The sequence below is a fragment of the Carassius auratus genome, chromosome 19 (assembly GCF_003368295.1).
Source record: "Carassius auratus strain Wakin chromosome 19, ASM336829v1, whole genome shotgun sequence".
Taxonomy (NCBI): Eukaryota; Metazoa; Chordata; class Actinopteri; order Cypriniformes; family Cyprinidae; genus Carassius; species Carassius auratus.
The window spans coordinates 5,726,122-5,749,718 of NC_039261.1; the positions used below are offsets into that span (position 1 = coordinate 5,726,122).

Below are 23,597 nucleotides of genomic sequence, written 5' to 3' on the forward strand. Positions count from 1 at the left end.
CTCCGAGGTCCATTTATGATGTTATCAAAATATGTCCTGTATTTAATCCCCCTAATCATCTTTATCATTTGGTTTCTGTATACATGTAATTCATTCGTAATTATTTACACTTCATGCACAAATCTGTGGGCGGGGCTAAAAGAGGCAGCGATGTAGAATATGTGGGCGGGGCTAAAACAGGCAGCGATGTAGAATATGTGGGCGGGGCTAAAAGAGGCAGCGATGTAGAATATGTAGGCGGGGCTAAAACAGGCAGCGAATCCAGCGAACCTTTAAATAAGTAGTTCATGCAACACACTCTTCATTTAATTGAATCATTTCTTTAAAGTACAATTATTTTAGACAATCTCTAAACTAAACTGAAGTCACACTGTAAGTGCATGAATACTAATTATACATGAATTAGAACACTGTCATCTGAAATCATTTATGATGTAGAACAGAATGTCATTGCTTGACATTTCATGTCAAATACCCAAAAGTAAATGGATAACCAGCGTAATATGTGTGAAAAAACAACAACACATTCTTAGATATTCAATGACCAATGATGCTTATGACACATTGAAGCAGAAACAGAGTTTAACATCAGCAGTCAGACAGGTGCGTGCAAAGAAGTGTCAAAAAATAGTCAAATCACAAAGACAAAAAAGAAAAGAAAACAAAGGGGTGTCAAAGTAGATGAAAGATGCTCTCAGCAGGGAGTGGGAGCATGAAATAGAACACAGTGACAGTAGGCAACCTGTCACTACTAAAAATCTCCAGACACGTACACACACACTTGCAAATGTGCTTTAACAGGGGCTCTTCATATGCATAAGAGTTTTTATATTTTCTTAATCATATTTTCTAACCTTAAACAAAACCCTCACGTGTATTTAAGCCATTTGGTTTATGAGGCCACTGTAATACTAAAGTCATTTATACAGTTGTGTCCTCATAAACCATACAGTATATACACAACAACCACACAATTACTGCATGTAACATTTAATAAAAAAAATCAAAAGGTCCTCATATGATCTGAATACAGTTTAGCCGCTGTTTTTAAATACATCTGACAGATATTAGTAAGCATTAAAATAACTCCTCAGTTTATATATTACTATTACAGAGCAGTATCAGTATTGTTAGGTGTAACCCGAGGTTAACCGAGATCTTGGTTAAATATTCCTGTACTCTCAGAAAAGAGGTACAAAAGTTGTCACTTGGGTGGTACAAAAAAGGTACAAAAGCTAAAAGGTACATTTTTGTACCTCCTTAAAGGTACATATTAGTACATATTGTAAAAGTACTTTAAAAGTAGATATTAGTATCTTTTCTTTTAAAGTACCGGCCCAGTGACGGCACAAACACATGGAAATACTCTTGGTTACATCTCCACAGTTCATATGTACACACTGAGAAAAAAATACAATCATAAAGAACATAAAAATAGACTACTTATTTTATAAAAAAGTGCAAAGACCATATCAACAGAACATTCCCTCATAAATAATAAAATAGCATTATTACATGATCCCCCAAAATTCAAAAGACATGACACAACACATGGGCTATTTCAAGTGCAAAATTAAAACTAGAGGAGGGATGGCAGAATAACAGCGGATCAGCACAATCATTTATGCTGCCTATCGTCTTTTCAAGCACACTAACAATAACTACTACAGAGTGCTGCAGAGATGAGATTTTTGTAGGCCAAAACCTGTAAGTTTCTTGTATTTTAGCTCTTCCAGTTCCACGGGTTTTTGGTTAAATGCTTGAAATATGGTCTGTGGTTTTATTGCACAGCATAAAATACATCAGTAAAGCTTTTACTAGTCTTGAAAAAGGCAGTTGCCAACAAGCGTTCAAAAATGGGACAACAGATAAACTCGTCCACTGATTGGTCACTTTCACAGCCTCCTTACTGCACTCTTACAAACTATTCTAACTCAAACTTTAGGGAATTATTATTTTTTTTTATAAATATTTAAAGAGTTATGGATAACATTGAATTCATTTATAGCCTACGTTTATTTTCATCTTCTGGCGATTGTATTTAGGCTTCAGAATCCAAAGCGGTGTTTAATCATGATGAACAAAGTGCTAATTTTCAGCAATAATCTAAAAGCCAATGAAGAAATCTGGGAAGTTCTGGTTGGCCTACAGAAACACTTCATCACTTCAACACACTCTTTAATAACAACAAAGTGCATTGCTTAAGATTGGGAAAATCTGAAATTTGGTCCGACTTATGTACAGACAATTCTGCATGAAGAAAAATCTCTTTTGGTCCCATCTCTGAATGGCTGAATACTGTTTTAAGTCAGAAGCCTTGGTTTTACTGATGGGGCAGCAGTAAGGTGAATCCGGTTCGACTCTTCTTGAAGTCTGCAGCGGTCTGGCCGGGTTTGGTCTCGACGGTGATGCTCTTAGGTTTCCCGCTCATGTGTACCTGGAACGCTGTAGAGCACACTTTGACCGGCAGTGGAGTGTTCTTCACTCTGGAATAAACACATGATGACACAATTACTCCAGATCCTAGCCAACACCAAAAATAGCTTTCTGTGTGACAGCTCCCTCAGCTCCCTGCGGCCTATAAAAAGCAGTCAAAGCGGTGCCTTCAATTGTGTTTGTTGCCGTTTTGTAGTGGTTTATGATGAGAATCCAATGAAGGAGACACATGTCCTGACACACAGCTGCAGAGAGAGACGGTGACTCAGCCCTGCCACATGAAACAATAAACCAACTCATCACTCCAGATGCATCATAAATGGCTTCTGTCTAATCAGTAGTAGTTAAGACTATTGCTCATATTAAAGAATTACATTTCAAAATGTAGGTAGGATTTTTTTTTTTGTGCTCACCAAAACTGCAAAAATACAGTAAAAACAGTAATAATTGTAAATAATACTACAATTTGAAATAACTGTCTACTTTTGGATTTATTTTTTAAATATTAAAAAAAATTCGTTAATTTTATTTGAGTTTTTCGAAAGATATTATTATATTTATTCGATCAAAAGTACACACACAAAACAAATAATATTGTGAAATATCACAATTTAAAATAACAGTTTTCTGTTTGAATATATTTTAAAGTGTAATTTATTCCTGTGATGCAAAGCTGAATTTTCAGCATCATTACTCCAGTCTTCAGTGTCACCAACCTGATCTCACGGCAATTCTTACATTTTTCACAAGGTGGCTTATTCGTATGAATTCGTACGACCACACTCATACAAATTAATACGATTGTTGCTAAATCATACGTATTTTACGTGTTGCACAATTCGTATGAATTTGTACGAATGACCTACACCTAACCCCGCCCCTAAACCTAACCATCACTGGGGCTTAGACAAATCATATAAAATCGTACGAGTGAGGTCGTACAAATTTGTACGAATAAGCCACCTCATAAAATATGTACGAATTGGTCGCGTTGGTGTCACATGACCCTTCAGAAATCACTTTAATCATTCTTTTTTTCCCCTGAATTCTTTGAAGAACAGAATGTTCAAAAGAACAGCATTTATTTAAAACACAAATCTTTTATAGCATTATTCTGTAACAATAGTCTACTGTAAACAAACCTGCAGAAAACATAACATTTTGATTCATTCTTTAAGCCATGCTGGTTGTTTATTGCCTGTATTTTGCTCTATAACAAAACTGACCAATTAATTAAGACAGAAAAACAAGGCTTAAGTGTCTGTATGGTATCAAATTATACCTTAAATTCTATTTTAAGCATTCAGGATTTTATCAGCCTATTATATATTGTAAAAGGTCCATTGTAAGTTGGGCTCAAAAAGTCCCATTTGATGGAGTCAAAAAGAATGTTTTATGTAGGACAGAACAGATGAGAAGGGACACCTCTGCTGTCTGATCTCGTCCCTGTTCCCTAAACGCAATGTCCTCTCGCTTCCTCACAGCCTTTCGACATGATCACCAACTCTCAGAGTGAGAGGACAACCATGAACCACTGAGTTTAAGAAGTTGAAAGGGTTTTAAATGAACTCTAAAAACATTTATGTAATGCTGTACTTCGAAACCTTGTTCAATTTCCTGAAATATTCTGCCAGGTTATTTTATTAATCTAAAAGCTAGGAGAGGCAATTATATATTGTGAATACAGACACAGCTGGATGCATTCCATTCATTTTTAAAATGCTTTTGAAAGTCTCTTCTGCTCACCAAGGCTACGTATAATTGATAAAAATACGGTAAAATAGCAATATTGTGATATATTATTACAATTTTAAATCTTTTCTTTTGGAATATATTAAAAAATGTAATTGATTCCTATGATCAAAGCTGAATTATCAGCATCATTACTCCAGTCTTCAGTGTCACATGATCTTTCAGAAATCATTCTGATATACTGATGTACTGCTCAAACAGCAATGAAGAAAACTATTTTGCTGCTTCATACATTTGTGAAAACTGATACATTATTTTTTTTTCAAGATTTTTTTAATAGGAAAGTTCAAAAGAACAGAAGGTTTTTTTTTTTTTAAACTGAAATCTTTCGAACATTTTTAATGTCTATTTTTTTATGTTATGTTTGATCACTTTAATTAATCCCTTTTGAATTAAAGTACTAAATAAAATAAAAAATCTCATAATTTGGACCAGTAATGTTCCATAATCATGATGACTTTTTCTCACTTTCTCACATTTTTGCATTATACTGAAATGTTTCATTTTATTTCAAAAGATCTCTGGGCTGCATCAACTATAGTAAAACTGAATCCAAACCATGCTTTCCTCATAAGCCCTCCAACAGGTGGATGGCCTCAGTTCTCCTGTTCCCTTTCCACTCAGCTGTTCCCATCAGGGCTCCAAGCCACCAACCCACTGACCTTCTTCTGATTCACCAACTAACCAGAAGAAGGCCAGAGAAACCCGACACTGGAGGACATTAACCGCTCTCAATTAAGATTTAAGGTTAAAGAAACACGTCACTCTTTGCATTCAAAAAGCTGCACAAAGAGTTTCCAGCATAACACGAGGCTGAGAAAATTATGACAGAGTGATTTGCATAGATCGGTGGCACAGTGGTTTTCGCAACTCTTCTGGAGGCGTGTGATTCCTCAATGGTGCAGGCTTGCGGCTGAGTTGACCTGCTTTTCCAGGGACATGGCGCACCAACCAATGAGAACAGGCTGTAATCGGTTGCATTATTTATTGCTATGGAAACCATACGACAGAACTGGGACGCAGCAGCAACTTCGTACGGTTCTTGCGTGCCCTGGAGAACGAATCTTCGTTCATTCATTCAGAGCTGTTATAATCACACATCTCCATGTCCGTTACAGTCAATCACTGACGACTCTGTTTTGGGTCGTTCCTGAAAAACACACTTCATTACATATTCCAGATCTGCTATTCCTGCAAGCTCGTTTCTAAGAGTGGAAACGGACTAAAGAAAACACACGCAAAAGTGGCAGGCTGCGTCCCCGGGGCCTGGCTGTCACTGCGCATACTTTTTGTTTACCATCACACCCTGAGTTTTGGCCCCTGTGGGCTGTGTGTGTTTGTTTGTGGTCTCCTCCTAACGGCCTGTTGAGTTCATCACCAGCTAAAGAGGCGAGAGCACTTCTTCTAAGTGTCCCCATAAAGATACCATGCTAAATGTAGCATTACTTTATTACAAATAATCTGACTTTATGATGATGAAATTATTGCGCAAAACTGGCAGTGTTTTTAAAGTCATGAATAGATTACTGAAGCACATTTTACAAGAAAATGCTATTTGAAATTCACAATTAAATCAATGTTACTATCTTGTTTGTTTTGTGAAATCTGTTTAAAAATTAAAACATTTAAGTCTTTTTTTTCTGGTGGATTGATGTGAGAAATATTTAATTTATATGGTGCCAGCATGGAGTTTTGAAGAAAAAGGCACACTAGATTAAAAATTATAATGCTAATTTTTTCATAAAGACAATTTTTTTTACACAATAAAGCATCACTTAAATCAGTGTCAGAATATTATTCTTGCAAAAAAAAAAAAAAAAAAAAAAAAAAAATTAATTACAATTTTTTGTCAGAACAAACGGCTTTGGAAATTTGTAAGCTATTTTTTTTAGTAGTTTAAGGTAGCTACTACTATCACTCTTACAGGTTATAAATAGCACTAAGTCATCTGAGGTCTCTGTTCCAGCTTCCCCTCTGCCACTTTCACTCAGATTCATCCTGAACTAACCAGACTTCTTTAACTCTGCTGATTTTAAAATCATTTTCATCTCAGCCATTCATCCATAACTCTCGCACAACATCACTTCTTTGGCCCTCTTTAAAACTTTCAGACGTTTCCCTGAAGGGAATATGCTCTCATGACAGGAGCTGAGAATGCACATCTGTCAACAACCAGACAGAAGGGACGAACTCTTTTAGACAGACAACACTACAGGAGACCATATGAGACTGATAGAGAGAACGAAAGAACAGGAAATAATCACAGCTGGAAGAAAGTGCAGAAATAAGGACTGAATGTTTCTTTAATAACAGTGAGACATCTTATTCAAATGAAGGAAAATCTAAGATTAGCTTGATCCCAAGTTCTAGTTAAGTGCGAAATAAAATATCATATTTTTTAGCGACATATACATTATTGTTCAAAATATATTTCATGTTTTTCAAAGACATCTTAAATGCTCACCAATTATGCATTTATTTGATCAAAACAGCAATATTTTGAAATATTATTAATCATTTTCTTTTAAAATATACACTCTATTAAAATATTAATATTTCTATTATTAATCATTTTCTATTGTAATATATATATATATATATATATATATATATATATATATATATATATAAATCTATTTGTGTCATAAAAGCTGAATTTTTAACATAATTACACCAATCTTTCAGAAATCATTCAATCAGGCTAAAAGGGCCCCTATTATCCAAAATTAACTTTTACATGTTGTTTGGACATACAGTAAATGTGATAAAAATCCGTCCGTTCCTTTTATTAATCCCCATAAATCATCAGAACAAGGCCCGGTCTTGGGTCGTATTAACAGTGCAGACATCAGTATAGGTTCTGAATATTACACTGCTGTCACTTAATACACAGATCTAATATAAACATGCAATTTCTTTCCCAGTTGTTTACTGTCACAGACATAACCGACTGTGTTTTTGTAACTTATGTCTGTTTTTAACTGAAACTTGTATGATTTTTCAGTTTAAGCTTGATAAGATATGAAAGATAACTTAGTTTAGTACTTACAGTGGTTTCCTTTGTGCTTGCTGTGGATGTGTGCACTCAGAAAACCGTCTATCAGAAGTTTAAACTAATATTCTTTACAATACAATGCCAGAAGCTGAGTGCGATAACTTGCTCTGTAAGCATAATTATTGTAGGGAGAGAATACCAAACACATGAACAGGCTTGTGTCTTTTGCTGTAACACAGCTCTTAATGAACAAACTAAAAGCCTCCTGTGCCCTAAAACAAACCACAGCAGTCCCAACACTCCAGGAGGGACCATTAAGAGTCCATTTAAAACACACACACACACACACACACACACACACACACACACACACACACACACACACACACACACACACACACACACTCCTCCATCTCCACACCTCCCCATCATCTCTCCTGCAATCCTAATTAGCACTTCCTCAGCTGCTTGGCAACTATCGTCGGGGCAACAGCAGCATCTGCGTCCCACAGAGGTGTTGCTTCAGTGAGTGTGAGTAAGGGGTAATCGGGGTACACTGCTGCGCCAAAACACATGCTGATCCTCCATGTGATGTGACAAATGACAACTTCACCATCAACAGAAAGAATGGAAGGAATAGAGAATTCTGTCATCATTTGATTTTGCCCATAACATACATACTCAATGTAAGTCACAATTCAGTGAAAACTGCACACACTTTTGCATATTCATACTTGTCGCATCGTGAGACATTCTTTCGGTGTTACTGACGTCAAACCAGGTGGAAAACATGTTGAGCATTTGAATTTGCGTAAATGAGAATGAAATTTGACAGTTCCAGCAGAGAGGAAGGTTTCCAGTGCAGAAGTAATTAAATTTCAGTCTGTTCCTGATATAAAACATATCATATGGCTTATGTACAGTAATGCACAAGTCACACGGACCTCTATGGACTTCTATTTCCACCCCAAAATAAAAAATAATAAAGGTAAATTTGACTTTTTTCTCTCACAATTCAGACTTTTTTTCTTCAAAATTCTGACAGGTAATTTTATTTAAACTCAATTCTGGGTTTATATCTCATAATTCTGAGTTTATATCTAAATTGATATACAGTATACAGTATACAATTATACAGTATATCTCACAATTATGGTTTTGCATCTCATAATTCTGAATTAATATTTCAATTATGAGTTTATATTTCATAATTCTGTTTTTGTTTCCACCACAGAAAAAAAAAATGAATTATGACTTTTTATCTCACAGCTTTGAGTTTATAAAAAATGACTGAATTGTGAGATAAAAAGTCATAATTACCTTTATTATTATTATTGTTATTATGTAGCAGAAATGGGCTTCTATAGAATTCTCTTATGATTTTTTTTTTTTTTTTTTTTAAAGAAAGATTAAAAACTCCTGGTGAAAGTATGCTTCATTGCACAGAAAAAAAGCAACATTCTAGTCACACAGAACACCAAGAGGTTTTTTCCCACTATATTCCATACAAGCCAATGCTGCTCTACAGTTTATGTGCAATGCTTTGTTCCTATGTGGGACTATAGTCCTACACTAATGAAATCTATTGACTAAACTTCAGGAACGATTTTATTCTGAAATGTTTGAATAAATCTTAGTGGCTGAGGGACTTGATGAAGGCAATAACACCTTGTGTAACAGTTATGTAATCACATAGTTCATCACAGATTACATATAGACTGGTTAATCCTCAGTGACACTAATTGTATATCTTGGGAAGGTAGTACGAGATAAGCTGCTCATCGAATGAGCTTGAGAAAATAGTTGATAATAATATTTGATAGACAGCATGACACCAGAGCGGGATTACGCAACAGGCACTTCCTTCCTATGGGACGACAACACACACACACACACACATTCACACAACAGGAATGATGTCACACATGGCAACAATAGAGCTGATTATTCTGGTCATAATGTCTGCAAATGACACAAGCACAAACAAACTTGGTTAACTCAGAGTGATACATACACACACGTACAAACACAATGCTGCTTGACATACAATACGCAAGCACACCAACAGATACAGTGATTGGTGTTAAGAGGACAGCAAAATCATTCAAAAGTTTAGGGGAAGTTTTTCATTTTAATCAATTCTTTTGGATTCAAAATTGATCTGAAGTGAGAGTAAAGACGCTTATAGCCCTGTTCTTTTGAACTTTATAAAAAAAATAAAAAAAAATACTGAGAATGACAATGAAAAAAGGATTTCATCAAAAATACGAAGCAGAACAACTGTTGTCAACATAGATAATAATCAGGATTTTGATTTTATTTTTTCAGCAACAAATAAACATTTCTTAAGAATCATGTGACACCGAAGTAGTGATAAAGCTGAAATTTCAGCTTTACGCCACAAGAATAAATTATTTTTTTAAACATATTTAAATATAAAACAGTCTAGCCTGGTGACCATACGAGACTTCTTTCAAAAGCATAACTTTTTTTTTTCTTAAAAGAAAAATAAAAATCATTGCCCCAAACCTTTGAATTGTAGGTTTCCAGTTAAAGGCGAAGTGTGTAATTTCATTTAAAATTGCCAAAATGTTATGCTTTTAATGGTAATGTAAAAAAAAATAAAAAATAAAAAATTAATTAAAAAAAAATTAATAAAAAGGTTAATTATTGGGGAAGTTTTAACATTAAATGACACAAGTCACCTTCAAGTCATTTTAATCAACAATAATCTGATCTTGAAATGCAGTAGATGCATAAAATACATAAATGTTCTGATAACATTAAATATTTTATTTTCTATTACAGAAAGTATAAGTAACACTTTAAAATAGGAATCATTTTGTTTACATTAATTTGTAGCTAACACAGACCAACAAAGAAAAATACCTCTAAAGGTTTTATTAACCTTAATTTTAGCATTTACTAATATATTGTTAAAATCAAACATTTTATATCTGTTAATATTATTTAACTGACCTGAGCTAACATTAAATAACATTTGAACAGTTGTATTTTTACTAACTGACATTAACAAAGAAGACTAAATACTGTAAAAAACAAAAACAAAAACAAAAAAACATATTGCTTATTGTTGGTTAAAGTTAGTTAGCGCATAATAGGACCTTCCTGTAAAGTGTGTAACAAGCAGCCAGAGACGTACAGATCCATATGCAGTAGTTTATAAGGAATGGTCAGACAGGCAGAAATCAGCAACAGCATCAAGTGTGTCAAGGGATATCCAGAAACAGCATCAATACCAGGCAGAGGTCGGGGCAGGCAGCAGTATAAACAATCCAGAGTCAGACACAGAAGGAACAAACACAAGGAGAACCGCTCAGAATTGACAGTCTGGGCTAGAACAAGACTTCGCACTATAGGAGAGTCCAAACACAGTTTATATAGGGGAGTGGAAATAACCACTTGCTGGTTATTAGTCCTAAACACGGCATTATGGGTAATGTTGGGAATGTAAATACAAAATGCCAGTGTCCTGAGTGGAGCGCCCTCTATAGGAATTCATGGGCACTCCAGCTGATGATCGTGACAAAGTGTTACCAATGTTTATCTAATAGCAGTCACACTGACCTATCAATGGAATTATTTCTCCCATAATTTGCCCTAGATTGGATGGTTTAAACCTGAGAAAAGTTAAAATGTTCTGTCAAATGATATATTATAATGCTTAAATATTCATGGTTATACCTTATTATAGAACATACTCAAAAATCTTAAGGAATAACCAGGTTTTATATAACCAGTTTCAATGTGCATTAGAAATTGTGATTATACTGATATTGGTCAAGCAGATTAATGTTATTTCCAAAATCTATAGACTTGCATTTCAGTAATTTTGTGACATCACATTTACCTTCCTTAAACTGAATTACTGTATGTATATAAGCAACATGGTGTTGTATATAAGCAACATCCACTCTGATTTCTTTGTATTAAACCAAGCCACTGCAAAACGATCAGTTTTGGGATCAAATTCACAAATGGCCATTTTTGGGGAATAGTTAAGAAGCAAACAAGCTCTGCTAACCCTTTGGCTCCAGAAGCTCTCACAGTCTCACACACTAGAATTTGGGCCAAACTGTCCCAAACTCTCTCTCACACATGCATGCACGCACGCACACACACACACACACACACACACACACACACACACACACACACACACAGCTGTCTCAACAGATGGCTAAAGAGGGGTTTAAGCTACCCAACACACACACCCGCACACGTCACTGTCTTTCTACAAACAAACACACATGACCCAGTCATAATGTCTGTGTGAGTCAGGTGAGGGTGCATGACCCACGGGAAAGGTCACCGAGTTTAAAAACAAGATAACAGAAACGAATCACCGTTTGAATTGAGATGAACAGGAGCTCCCAGCATGCATGCAAAGGAGAATGTGCAATCTAAAGTCATTAAATATTTACAAAACTATATCCCAGATCATAAGAGCGGTTTGATCAGATTGAGATAACGAGAAGAACACTGTTATGTGCCTGAATAACATATAAGCACACTTTCTGAGTATAACATTTAATTAAAAGGAATTTGTTACTTTAGATCGGGGTGTCAAAATGAATCCCTGGAGGGCCGGAGCCCTGCAGAGTTTAGATTCAACCCTAATTAAACACACCTGATCCAATTAATCAAGTCTTTCAGGCTTATTTGAAAGCTACAGGGTATATGTGTTGAGGCAGGGGTGGAACAAAACTCTACAGGGCTCCGGTCCTCCAGGAATTAAGTTTGACACCCCTATGATACATGTAAGAAATGATAAAAAAGTATTAATACTTTGTGGCTGTCAAACGTTAGTGGATGATGCTGACAGTTAATGTGATTCTTTACACTTGTGGTTCCTCTGCTAGGACACCAGTGTGAACTTGACTTCATATTCATACATCCACTCAAATCACCCTGAGACCGGCTGATCAAAAAGCTTTGCTACAAGTTATATTTTATGCACCACTTCACCTATATAAGTCCATAAGATGAAAGATCATGAGAAACATGTTCATCTAACCCAGACAATCACAAAGCACATTTGTTGTCACTCTTGTGACAAATCACCCAAGATTTCTCCAATACCTCGACCCAAGCTCCACTCTTTCTTTATTTCAATAATACATTAAATATTGTTTAGTCATTTTAAGTACAAAATTAAGTGCCTAAACCCACTACAATATTGTACATTACAGAGATGCTGGTCTGAAATGCTGTGAAATAATAAAATCAGTATAAAATTTTGAATATATTTGTAATTATACAGAAACATTTTAATTAAGTGGTTCACTCTAACTTTCCTTACTATATGGTGACAAATGGTGATGTGCATTATTTGTGATGTTACTGTAAATTACTGTAAAATGTATGGTTTTTGGAAGTAAACACAAAAAAGTGAAAAAGTGAAAGAACATTTACAGCCACTGTGTGACATTAATATATGTATAGTATTTTTAATAGTTGTTTGTTTGTATTTTTGTAATGTATATTATAGGGGGTTTGGTGTTACATTATCTGTTATTTAGTGAATTCTTATTGCATTATTTTAGTGCTGTGTGTTACCCTGATGGTTATATGGAAATTAATTATATGGAATTGTATGGTTATATGGAAAATTAAATTAATTCTCAAAATGCAACCTGCAGACTTTTATGGCATGTCTGTCCTGATTTCAGGGGAGATCTGGTTAGATACTGGGTTAAGACTTTGTTAGTTTGGAAGAATGTTGTTTCAGGACCAACAAGACTTTCTGATCCAGGAACATGCCCCACTTGGCAAACTACAGTCACCTTCTGTTTAGAGTTGGCGAGGGGTCATTTTTACATCAGTTTAACTGAACTAAATACCTCACATATGCTTCAAAACAGTCCATCTTGTCTTGTTTTTGTGCTTAACATTCTCCTTATCATTATAACCTTTATGAAAAAGGAAAAATGTAATCTAGTTTTTAAAGCAATGAAGGTGGTGCTCTGTCTCGGCTGTGGGGATCGAGTGAACTGCACGTGTGTGCTTTGTCATCTGTTCTCCCCACCCCCCACCACACACACACACATGCTCACACACTATTTGCCTTCCTCCACACTTCCTCAGGCCCCAGTGACGTCTTCTTTTGATGATGTCGTAAAGGGGGCATGACCTCACGCATTGACTCGCAGATGGCAGCACAATGGCTTTAAAGCAGAAGTGCAGGAGCAGTGATTACAGACACCCACTGACGGACACACACACACACCACACACCTGCCACACACACACAAGCAATGCATACACAACCGGCTGCAGGACCGAATATTGCGTCCGTCGGGTCCGGTTATGTGAGGAACATGGAAATGCCATCGCATGAAGGAGAATCTCACAACATGTGGAGGCGATTACAACAAAACGGTCTTTCAGGCTGCTATATACCAAAACATTATGATGAATAAGTGGGTCTCTTTCAAATCAAATCATGATGTAAATACTTATTAATGTCCAAGTGACACCACCATTTAAAATGTAGGGTCGGTAATATTTTTAAATCATTATTGATCACCATGAGGTTACGTTTTATTTGATAAAAATATTAGAAAATATTACTACAATTTAAAATAACTGCTATTTTCTATTTGTATTACACATGAAACCCAATTTCTTTCTGCGGTTGAAGCTGAATTTTCAGCATCATTCGCAGATGGCAGCACATACATTTTTTTTAATATATATATTTATTTTTATTTTTTGGTAACATTATAAGTGTATGTAACCTGTGTTCAATTTATTGGATCCTTGATGAATTAAATTTGGTTAAAATTTTAATTATTTAAATGATTTATTTTTATAGTGAAGCATGCTGTAACTTTATTTTGGAAGGTGCTATATAAATAGTAATACATTTAAAATTAAATAAAAAATTAAATGGTATCAATTTCTTAAAAAACAAAAACAGACCACAAACTTTTGGCAGTTAGTATATATCAATCCAATAAAGCAAAACATTTCCTGGCCTCTGACAATAACCTGTTAATATATGAAACTTTAAACCTTTGAACTTTAATTTTGCCAATTAATCAATCCAAATGAAATGTTGCATTGATCGCCAGGCAAAATCTTAGGTCTGATCACTTAAAAACAAGCCAGTCTGAGGAATGGTGCATCTCTATAACACAAATACCCAGGGACGAACCAAATAACTAAATGTACTAAGCTAAAAGTTCTTAGAAATGTATTCACATTTGTTTTACATGGTTTTGAAACACTTTTATACAATTTTCAGCAAATGACGAAAGTAATGATTCTAAAAATGTCACATGGTTAGTATTCATTACACCTTAAATATGCGTGAAATTCCATATATCTTAATCATTAGTTATGTTATTGTGTTATACAAATCATCGCAAACACATTTTAACAAGTATAATGAATAGTGAATCAATATTTTCCATACTATTCATGAAGTTTTTCCTAAAATTATGATATGACGACTCATTATGCTATCAGACTTTTGTATCACCACTATTTTTCACCACAATGCATTGGAATGAATCGAATCACTGTGAACATGAACTGACCTCGTTTCACATTGTTATTGATCTAAACTGACTTGAGCTAAATAATGACACTATTGTCTGAACTGTCTCCATAGTTGAGATTCTGCTTCTTCCCTGTTTATCTCTCTGAAATGGCTTTGATGCAATCAGTATTACATAAAATTTATTATAATTCAGAACTTGTAGCCATGTGCTAGACCTAATGCTATGGCCTACAGGCCTGTTTAAATCCTCAACATGAAGAATGAACAAATGTTGAAGCTGGAGGTTATTGGCATGGACTCTTACCGTGTAAAGTGGTCTGTAAGGCTGCCCACCAGCTCCCCTACACGGTCCTGATTTGGGTTGAGTTGACCCCTTTGTAGGTGCACTAGAAAGTCATCCTGAGAGGCAGTATGTAGCGCCACCATCTGGTCACTGCCACTTGTTACGCTCACACCAACCACCTGTGGGATTGAAGAGAGTGTAAAACAGCAATGCAAACACATGCAAACATATTAAACACGTTGCACAGCATGTGTTGCTGCACAATGAAGTCAAAGGATGTGCGTTCAATAAATCCGTCTTTCCTGAATCCAACAGATCCATTTTTCCCTCAACCACTGGCATTCAGTCAACCTCTGGCTTTGCAATCAGAGTAAAAGCTCATTCACCACACAATCACTTCCTGCACTTCAGCACATGATTGACTCAGTAACCTTGAGAATGAGTAATACGCTGGAAATAATCGTGAATGAAAGACTTGATTGTTGCAATTACTCAAAGAGTGTGACCAGTTGCCGTTGTGCGTCAGTGAAATGTGTGCCTGGCTGGTACGCATGACTCTGAGATTAGAAACAGTGCTGCATGAGCATGCAGACCCATGTGCGTTATGTCTGTGTATGCTGTAAATCCCGTGAAACCATGCCCTAACTGTGGCAGATACACATTTGAATATACAGTCTCTGTATATAATGATTCTACACTGCACATATTTTTGTCCAATAAAACGGTCCCTAAGGCCGGTGACACACTGGCTGCATGGCGTGAACGTGGTGCTTCTGAGGCCAACCGAAAGACCAGGCTTTTGTCTTCATGACAACAATATCAACTTTTTTTTACACACCTACACCTTCATGTTAAGCATAAATATAAAGCCTACTGATAAAGGACACCGTCAACAGTATTGACGGCAAAATGGACTATGTTTGACAGGTGCAATATTTGAAAATCGATAATTATTATTATTTTTTTTTAAATAACATTTATATCTGAATTTATGTCAACCTATAGACTTTCAAACATCAAAATATCATGAATTAATATATATTTGTGTACAAAATGACATATAAACATATTTTCCTATTCTATTTTGCATGGAAACGCTTCCACCACGCTCGCGTGTCGCGTGAAAAATAGTCGTCGGTTCAATTTCTAGCATGCACGCATTTTCCGCGTGGCTCGAGCTGTGCCTGAGCTGCGCGTCCCACGCAGGCAGTCTGCAAGCTCTAACGTGTTAACATGGGAGCCGAATTAAAAACAGACACGCCACGCAGATCAGACGCTTACGCCACGCATCCAGTGTTTAACTGGCCTAAGAAAAAAAAAGGTTCCCAGTAATATTGCCAGCAGTCAATTTACAATTGTCATTTTATTAGTTACAGAGGTAAGAGAAATGATGTGAACCTATTGGTACTGGTTGTTTTTCTGCAATTATTAGTAATAAAATGTCATCTGATCTTCATGAAATGCAAATAATTAAAATCTTTTATGTTTTTTATTGAACATTAAACATTCACAGTACTGTTGGAGACAGTAAGTGAACTTTACCTAGTTGCCTACCTAGTTGTTTAAGAGTCCCTTGCTTGTCACCATTGTTCATAAAAAATAAAAAATAAAAAATAATAATCTATGATACATTCAATATTATTTTTTTTACAGTTATATATATATGTTTAAAATGACCATTTTTTATTTTTTTATTTTAGATAACAATAAGAGCACTGCAAGAAGAAAAAAATCACGGGCTATGTTTAGAATGCAATACTAGCTTACTATTGTTTTCTTACTGCATAGCATATTACTTTTGTATGTGAAATTGTAGGTATTATTCATCAATATATATATATATATATATATATATATATATAATTTTTTTTTTTACCCAGTTATTTTTTAAAATGTTTAAAAATGTGCACATTATGGCTTTGAAAAAACTAGAGCCTCTTGGCTATTTAAAAAACAGGTCTTCTTTATGTTCAAGGGGTCTTTTGATGTTCATTAAATACCAGTGTGTTGCTCTGAGTGTACATTATGAACAGCAGTAGATGCGTCACCACTGTGCCTGAAAGAAACAGAGTGATCAGGCAGTGTTAAGCCTCTTTACTGCCACTTGGATGGACACACATTAGCACACACACACACACACACACACACACAGGTTAATCGCTCTGTGCCCTGAAGTACATGCAGCTGACCTTGCTGTCTGAGATTTTGAGAAATCAGGGTGGTCTTCCTGCAAAGTGTTCCAGTCAAACAGACACAAACACAAAGACCTCAGTAGCAATTCTGCAGTGAATTTTAAACAGAATTAAATTCTGTGGATTTCAAAAATGTAACACATAATTAACTTTGATAAATAATAGATATGATGGCGTTTTAGTGCCACATTAAAATAATAATAATAATAAAAAACTAAGATAACAAGATTAAAGTCAAAATATTTTGAGAATAAAGTTGAAATTATAAAAATAAAGTCAAAATACTATGAGAATAAAGTCCAAATGTATCAAGAATGAAGTCGAAATATTACGAGAATAGTCAATAAAGTCAAAATATTTCAAGAATAAAGTCTAAATATTATGAGAATAAAGTTTAAATGTTTAGAGAATAAAGTCAAAATATTATGAGAATAAAGCTGAAATGTTTAGAGAATAAAGTCTAAATATTATGAGAATAAAGTCTAAATGTTTAGAGAATAAAGTCTAAATATTATGAGAATAAAGTTTAAATGATTAGAGAATAAAGTCTAAATATTATGAGAATAAAGTTTAAATGCTTAGAGAATAAAGTCAAAATATTATGAGAATAAAGTTTAAATGTTTAGAGAATAAAGTCTAAATATTATGAGAATAAAGTTTAAATGTTTAGAGAATAAAGTCAAAATATTACGAAAATAAAGTCTAAATGTTTCGAGAACAAAGTAGAAATATTTTGAAAATAAAGTTGAAATATTACGAGAATAAAGTTGAAATGTTACAAGAATAAAGATTAAAGTTATATTATTGTGAAAATATATATTCTAGCCTTTTCCACATTCAAACATCCCGGATTGGGATCACCAGAAGATATTCCAAAGTCTCAGCTTTCAAAATGTGTCCGTTTTATAGTGAAATACAAACAAAATATTACAATAATGTTATAATATTAATAAATGGGGCTGCTTTTCCCAAAAGCATCCTAAACCTAAATTGATCATAGAACCCTTGTCACCAATGGAGCTACAATTAACTGTAGGTTTACGATGATTTTGGAAAACGTAGCCATGAATATTAAGGTCTGTTGGTGTACAGCAGACACTAATATAGTTATGGTTATAATTATCATAATAGTTGTGAACGGACTGTAGGGTTCTGCTGCTCTAGAATATCAGCTGACACGATCAGCCCTTCATGCCCTTCACACAGAGCGTAGTGCGTAAATCTGTGGTGAAATGAGATTAAAACCCCAATGTACTGGGCTGTCACAAAACAATATCCTTGTCTGCGACTGCCTGAACCCATCCAGTGTGATCTGGCTTGACCAGAGAGGCTTGAGAAAGTTCATAATATGCTCTTGGATTGTGACCCATTAGGTGCAGGGCTGCTGGCGAGGCTGTGAGATTATAATAGAGCAAACTCAGTCCAAAATTTTGCTTATTAAAAAACTACAGCCTATTTTAGGACCATCAAGATGTCTGTTGCATTATAAAATTATTTTCATTATAATTAAGCACAATCCCATTCTTATTCACATGATTTAAATTATATTTAAATTGTTAAGCTTTTACACTTTATGGTAGTACTAGGGTTATTATAGTTTACTAAAACTAAAACAATAAAAAGGACATTTCTAAATGTATAAAATAAAATTAAAATACATATTTATATAAATTTACAACACAATTTATAAATATTCCTAAAATGAATTAATACAATATATAATATTTAAAATATTTAAATATTTTTTTAGTTATCACAGTTCTCATTTTTATTTACTAAGTACTAAAATAATGAAAATTAAATAAACTAAAACTAAAAACGAACAAAAACAAAACAAATTTAATTACTTCCCTTAAAATGTTTTAAGGAAATATAATCTATAACAAATTAAATATAATCTAATTCAAAATATTAACAAAAACTATAATAGTTCATAAATTATATATTCAATAATTGTTATAGTATTTGTTGTGCTGCCCTTACTTAACCCTGGTTTTATAATAATAAAACTAAAAACTACCACATTTACATTCATATACTAAATTGCATGTGGTTGATTGATTGATACAACACATTATTTGAGATTCACCACTGAAAATACAGTAATGAAAATAAAAAAAAATAATTAAAAAAGTGAAATGTCCAGTTGCATTACATGAGAATTGAGAATTATAGGGATAAATGTGCATAACTGTCATCAAAATAATGTATAAATTGCAAATAATCATGATGCCACTTAAAATAAGCTTTATTTTCTTTGTGCATTTTTATGCATTATCTATCTTATCGATTTTTGAGAGATGGACTTTTATGCACTATTCTGGTATCTTATGAATTCAAATATATGTAAACATCATAAAGACAGCTGTATCATGGACATTATGTGTTAAAGAGTGTGTTTGCATAATTGGCTACTGCAGCTCTTGTTGAACTGCCCAATCACTTATCTCTGTCTCTCACTCTCTGGGACTGGTCTGGTCTGGTCCTGCTTCCGCTAGAGACGTGTGAAACATACAGATATGGTAAAAGTTTCAGCTTTAATGTGTGTGTATTTGATTGTGGAGGGGAGCTCAGACTGCAGTGCTGCAGTGTGTGTTCAAATCCCTCTCTCACTGTATCACATCTGAGAACATAGAATGTAGGTCAGACACCTCACACACAGACTGTTCTGGTCACTGAATTCACTCCGACGCTGACAGAAGTTTGTGAATGACCCTGTTAAACCATCTGACATGGCTGGTCACATGGAGCATTAGTGCTGTCATCTAATAAGAGCGACCAGTTTGTAGTTGTAGAAATATGTAAAATCCATAATCTAAAGACGAGGAACACGCAACGGAGAGTCGGGAGACAGCGAGTCTGCAGCAGACAGATGCATTGACCCACATTGCACAGTTACATAAAACAAAAACAAAACCCAGACAATGACAGATCCCAAGACATGTCTGCTTTGTTTTTGAGGCTTCATTTCACGCTCTTAAGAATAAATCTTTTCTATTATCTGATGTTCCATGAAGAACTTTTAACATCCATAGAACCGTTCTATTGTACAAAAGGTTCTTTTTTAGTAGAAGAGGGTTCTTTAGATATTTAAAATGTTCTTCACAATGAGAAATGGTTCATTTAAAGTAATGGTTTGTCCAAAAACGAAAATTAGCTGAAAACGTAAATTAGTTTTTGTCTTAATGGGAACAAATTTGGAGAAATGTAGCATTACACATCATTTGCTCACCAATGGATGCTCTGCAGTGAATGGGTACCGTCAGAATGAGAGTTCAAACAGCTGATAAAAACATCACAATAATCCACAAGTAATCCACACCACTCCAGTCCATCAAGTAACATCTTGTGAAGTGAAAAGCTGTGTTTTTATAAGAAACAAATCCAGTTTTAACCTAAAACTCCCATTTTTAGCCCAAATATGAGTCCATATTCATAATACTGCTTCCTTCGGTTAAGATGTCCTCTTCTGTTGTCCTCTCACATCAAAACCCATCCTCATATTTGTTTAAAACTGTTTTCACATGTAAGCTTTGCTTGGCCTGTGCATATTTCTATACTGATTCGGACAAAACACGTGTTTTACTAGAGAAAACATTATTATTATAGACAGGTAATAGATAGCAACAGTTTGAAATCTGACATCTTAATTATGGATTTGTTTCTTACAAAAACACAGTTTTTCACTTTATAAGATGTTAATTGATGGACTGGAGTGGTGTGGTGTGGATTATTGTGATGTTTTAATCAGCTGTTTAGACTCTCATTCTGACGGCACCCATTCACTGCAGACCATCCGTCAGTGATCAAGTGATGCTAAATTTCTGATCGAATGCACAAACAATGCATCTACATCTTTGATGGTCTGAGGGTGAATACATTTTAAGCAAGCTTTCATTTTTGGGTAAACATTGCTTTAAGAACAGATCGCTGAAAGGTTATTTGGTAAACGAAAAATGGCTTTTGCATAAAAATGCTCAGAAACCCCCTTTTTTGGACCCTTTTTTTTTTTTTATAAGTGATATGCATGTTAAAGTTTGTGTGATTTGTGTGATATGCATGAAATACTTACTGAATCGAGTGGTATTCGTTTTTGCACTTTAAAGTGTTTTTTGGGCTCCATCCTGTAGATATGCTTGTCGGTGATGAGCAGAGCTCTGTCCTTTGTGTTGTTGAACCAGTTGAGCTGGAGAAAAGAGCGATCAGAAGAGAGAAAAAAGCTGAAATTAGGCCAACTATCTTCCTCTGTCTGAGCTTGACTACAATTATAATTTACAATGATATTCAGGGCTTGTTGAAATTCACAAGCAACCTTTGCATCAGCACTGTTGGTGTGTTAAGGTGCTGCTCCCCTATTGTACTGCATGTTCCTGCCTTTACAAATAGCTTGTGAAGTTGGGTTGGTGGTGTGTTTGGTTGAGTCTCGCTGGGAAGGGAAGATAAACTGGACCAATGGTAGCAGCATCTTTAGCTGCAGTGGTCTGATAGAGAGTGTGTGTTACAGTCTTTGCTCAAGGCAGTCAAACACTGAGCCCTCGGCTGTGCTTGTGATCTCCATGTTGGCTACGGTCAAAGGCAATCATGACATGAGTGAGAAAACGAGAAAGTGACTAAGATTTGGAGCTTGGTGAAAGAGGGTGTGTGTGTGTGTGTGAGGGAGAGAGAGAAAGAGAGAGAGAGAGAGAGAGAGAGAGAGAGAGAGAGACTATACAGTAGTTTTGTCATGTTTATCCTACATATTAAATGTATGTTACTTTTTTCTTGATTCACTCCTCATAATATAATCTTATTTTATTTTGCATTTCTATTAATGTTTTTCTGCCAATAGTACTTATTTACTTCTTTCGTCCTCTTATTTTACTTATTTTATTATTGTTTGCTCACTCCTTCACATTGTTATCTTATTTGATAATACAGGCCTAGTCCGCGAGATAATCAAACTTATTTTTAATTATCGTCTATGGGCTGGAAATATTTCTATATTTTAACAACTTCAATTAACCCTTTAGTCATAATTCATGTTTTAAGCTTTGGCTAATTCTTATGCTTATTCAAAGAATGAGCTGGGGTTGGTGCTGTGGATAAGACAGGGTTCGAATCCACTGTGAGGCACCAATGTGTCCCTGAGTAAGACACTTAACCCCTAGTTGCTCCAGAGGCATGCGACCTCTGACATATATAGCAATTGTAAGTCGCTTTGGATAAAAGCGCCAGCTAAATGAAATATACACATTCAGTATAGCTCACACGAAAATACGCTTCAGGATATCGTGCCAACATATTCCTTTGTTTCATAAAACTCAATTAATTGTTGTAAATTGAGATTGGTGTATTTAGAATTTTGAATTCGACACACATAATCCACAACATCGCAGTGCTATGGGCACAGCCATTGATAGAGGCTGCAGCGAAAGTCACTATTTTAATCTTACGCTTTTTTAAAATGCACACCTATTGCTTGTTTCCTCCATTTGCACTATTGTTATTTTGTTTAATTTGCTAATATCGCTTGATTGTTTCATTCACACTACTAATCATTTATTTTATTTTATTTTAAAACACTGCTAGTATAGTCTAATCTCACAGTATAATTTAACTTTATTTGTTAACATTGTTTGTTAACTCAATCCCACTATTATTTTATTTTATTTGATAATATTGCTTCTTTATTCCATTTGCACTATTGCTATTTGTTTCATTTGATGATATTGCCTGATTATATAATTCACACTATTACACATTTTTAATAGATTTTCTTTTTTTATTATTTAATTCAATTTATAACATTGCTTGTATAATCTCACAGTTGGAATTACTAGCTATCACACTATTGTTATTTTATTTTAGTTGAAAATATTGCTTATTTACTCAATTTGCACAATTGTTATTTTATTTTATGCAATAATATTGCTTGTTTACTCCACTTGCACTATTGTTATTTTGTCAATATTACTTATTTAATTTGCTCAGTTATTTTATAATTATTTTACTTTATTTCTGTTTGCTTTTTACAGTTTATTCCTTTTTCGCCATTGTTATTGTACATTATTTCTTAGTTCAGCTATACCCTGCAAATGTTTTAGCAATACAAATGCACAGTTTTTGTCATTTAGTAACAGTGAAATTGAAATGTAAAAAGCCTACCATCCTGACAGAGCATGAAAAGAGGACCTGGCCGTACTGGTCTTTGTTCTTCAGCTCTTTAGTGATGCGCACAAAGTTGCTGCTCGTCAGAGGAGAGTCTTTTGCCTGCAGTGGAGAGACACATTACTGGATTTATGACACTAAATTCTGAGAAGCTTAGTCACACAAACAACAAGCACACTTATGCCTCCATGGCTTCCTTGATATCAATTCAAATCAATGCATGACGGATTTAAAAACCCTGTCATCATCGTCACCAGCCCACTCC

At 34.7% G+C, this 23,597-nt stretch overlaps 1 protein-coding gene across 1 annotated transcript in view; it reads right to left on the reverse strand.

Annotated features, from left to right (window-relative positions):
* Positions 1-1,002: 1,002 nt before the first annotated feature.
* Positions 1,003-23,597, reverse strand: part of myo1g (myosin IG) — a 53,238-nt gene continuing 30,643 nt past the window's right edge. The window contains exons 19-22 of the mRNA XM_026288528.1: positions 23,330-23,434; positions 21,258-21,371; positions 15,015-15,172; positions 1,003-2,486 (exon numbers count right to left, since the gene is read on the reverse strand). Of these exons, the coding sequence (XP_026144313.1) occupies positions 2,324-2,486; positions 15,015-15,172; positions 21,258-21,371; positions 23,330-23,434 (540 nt within the window). The 3' untranslated portion in view covers positions 1,003-2,323. The remainder of the gene's footprint in view (positions 2,487-15,014; positions 15,173-21,257; positions 21,372-23,329; positions 23,435-23,597) is intronic.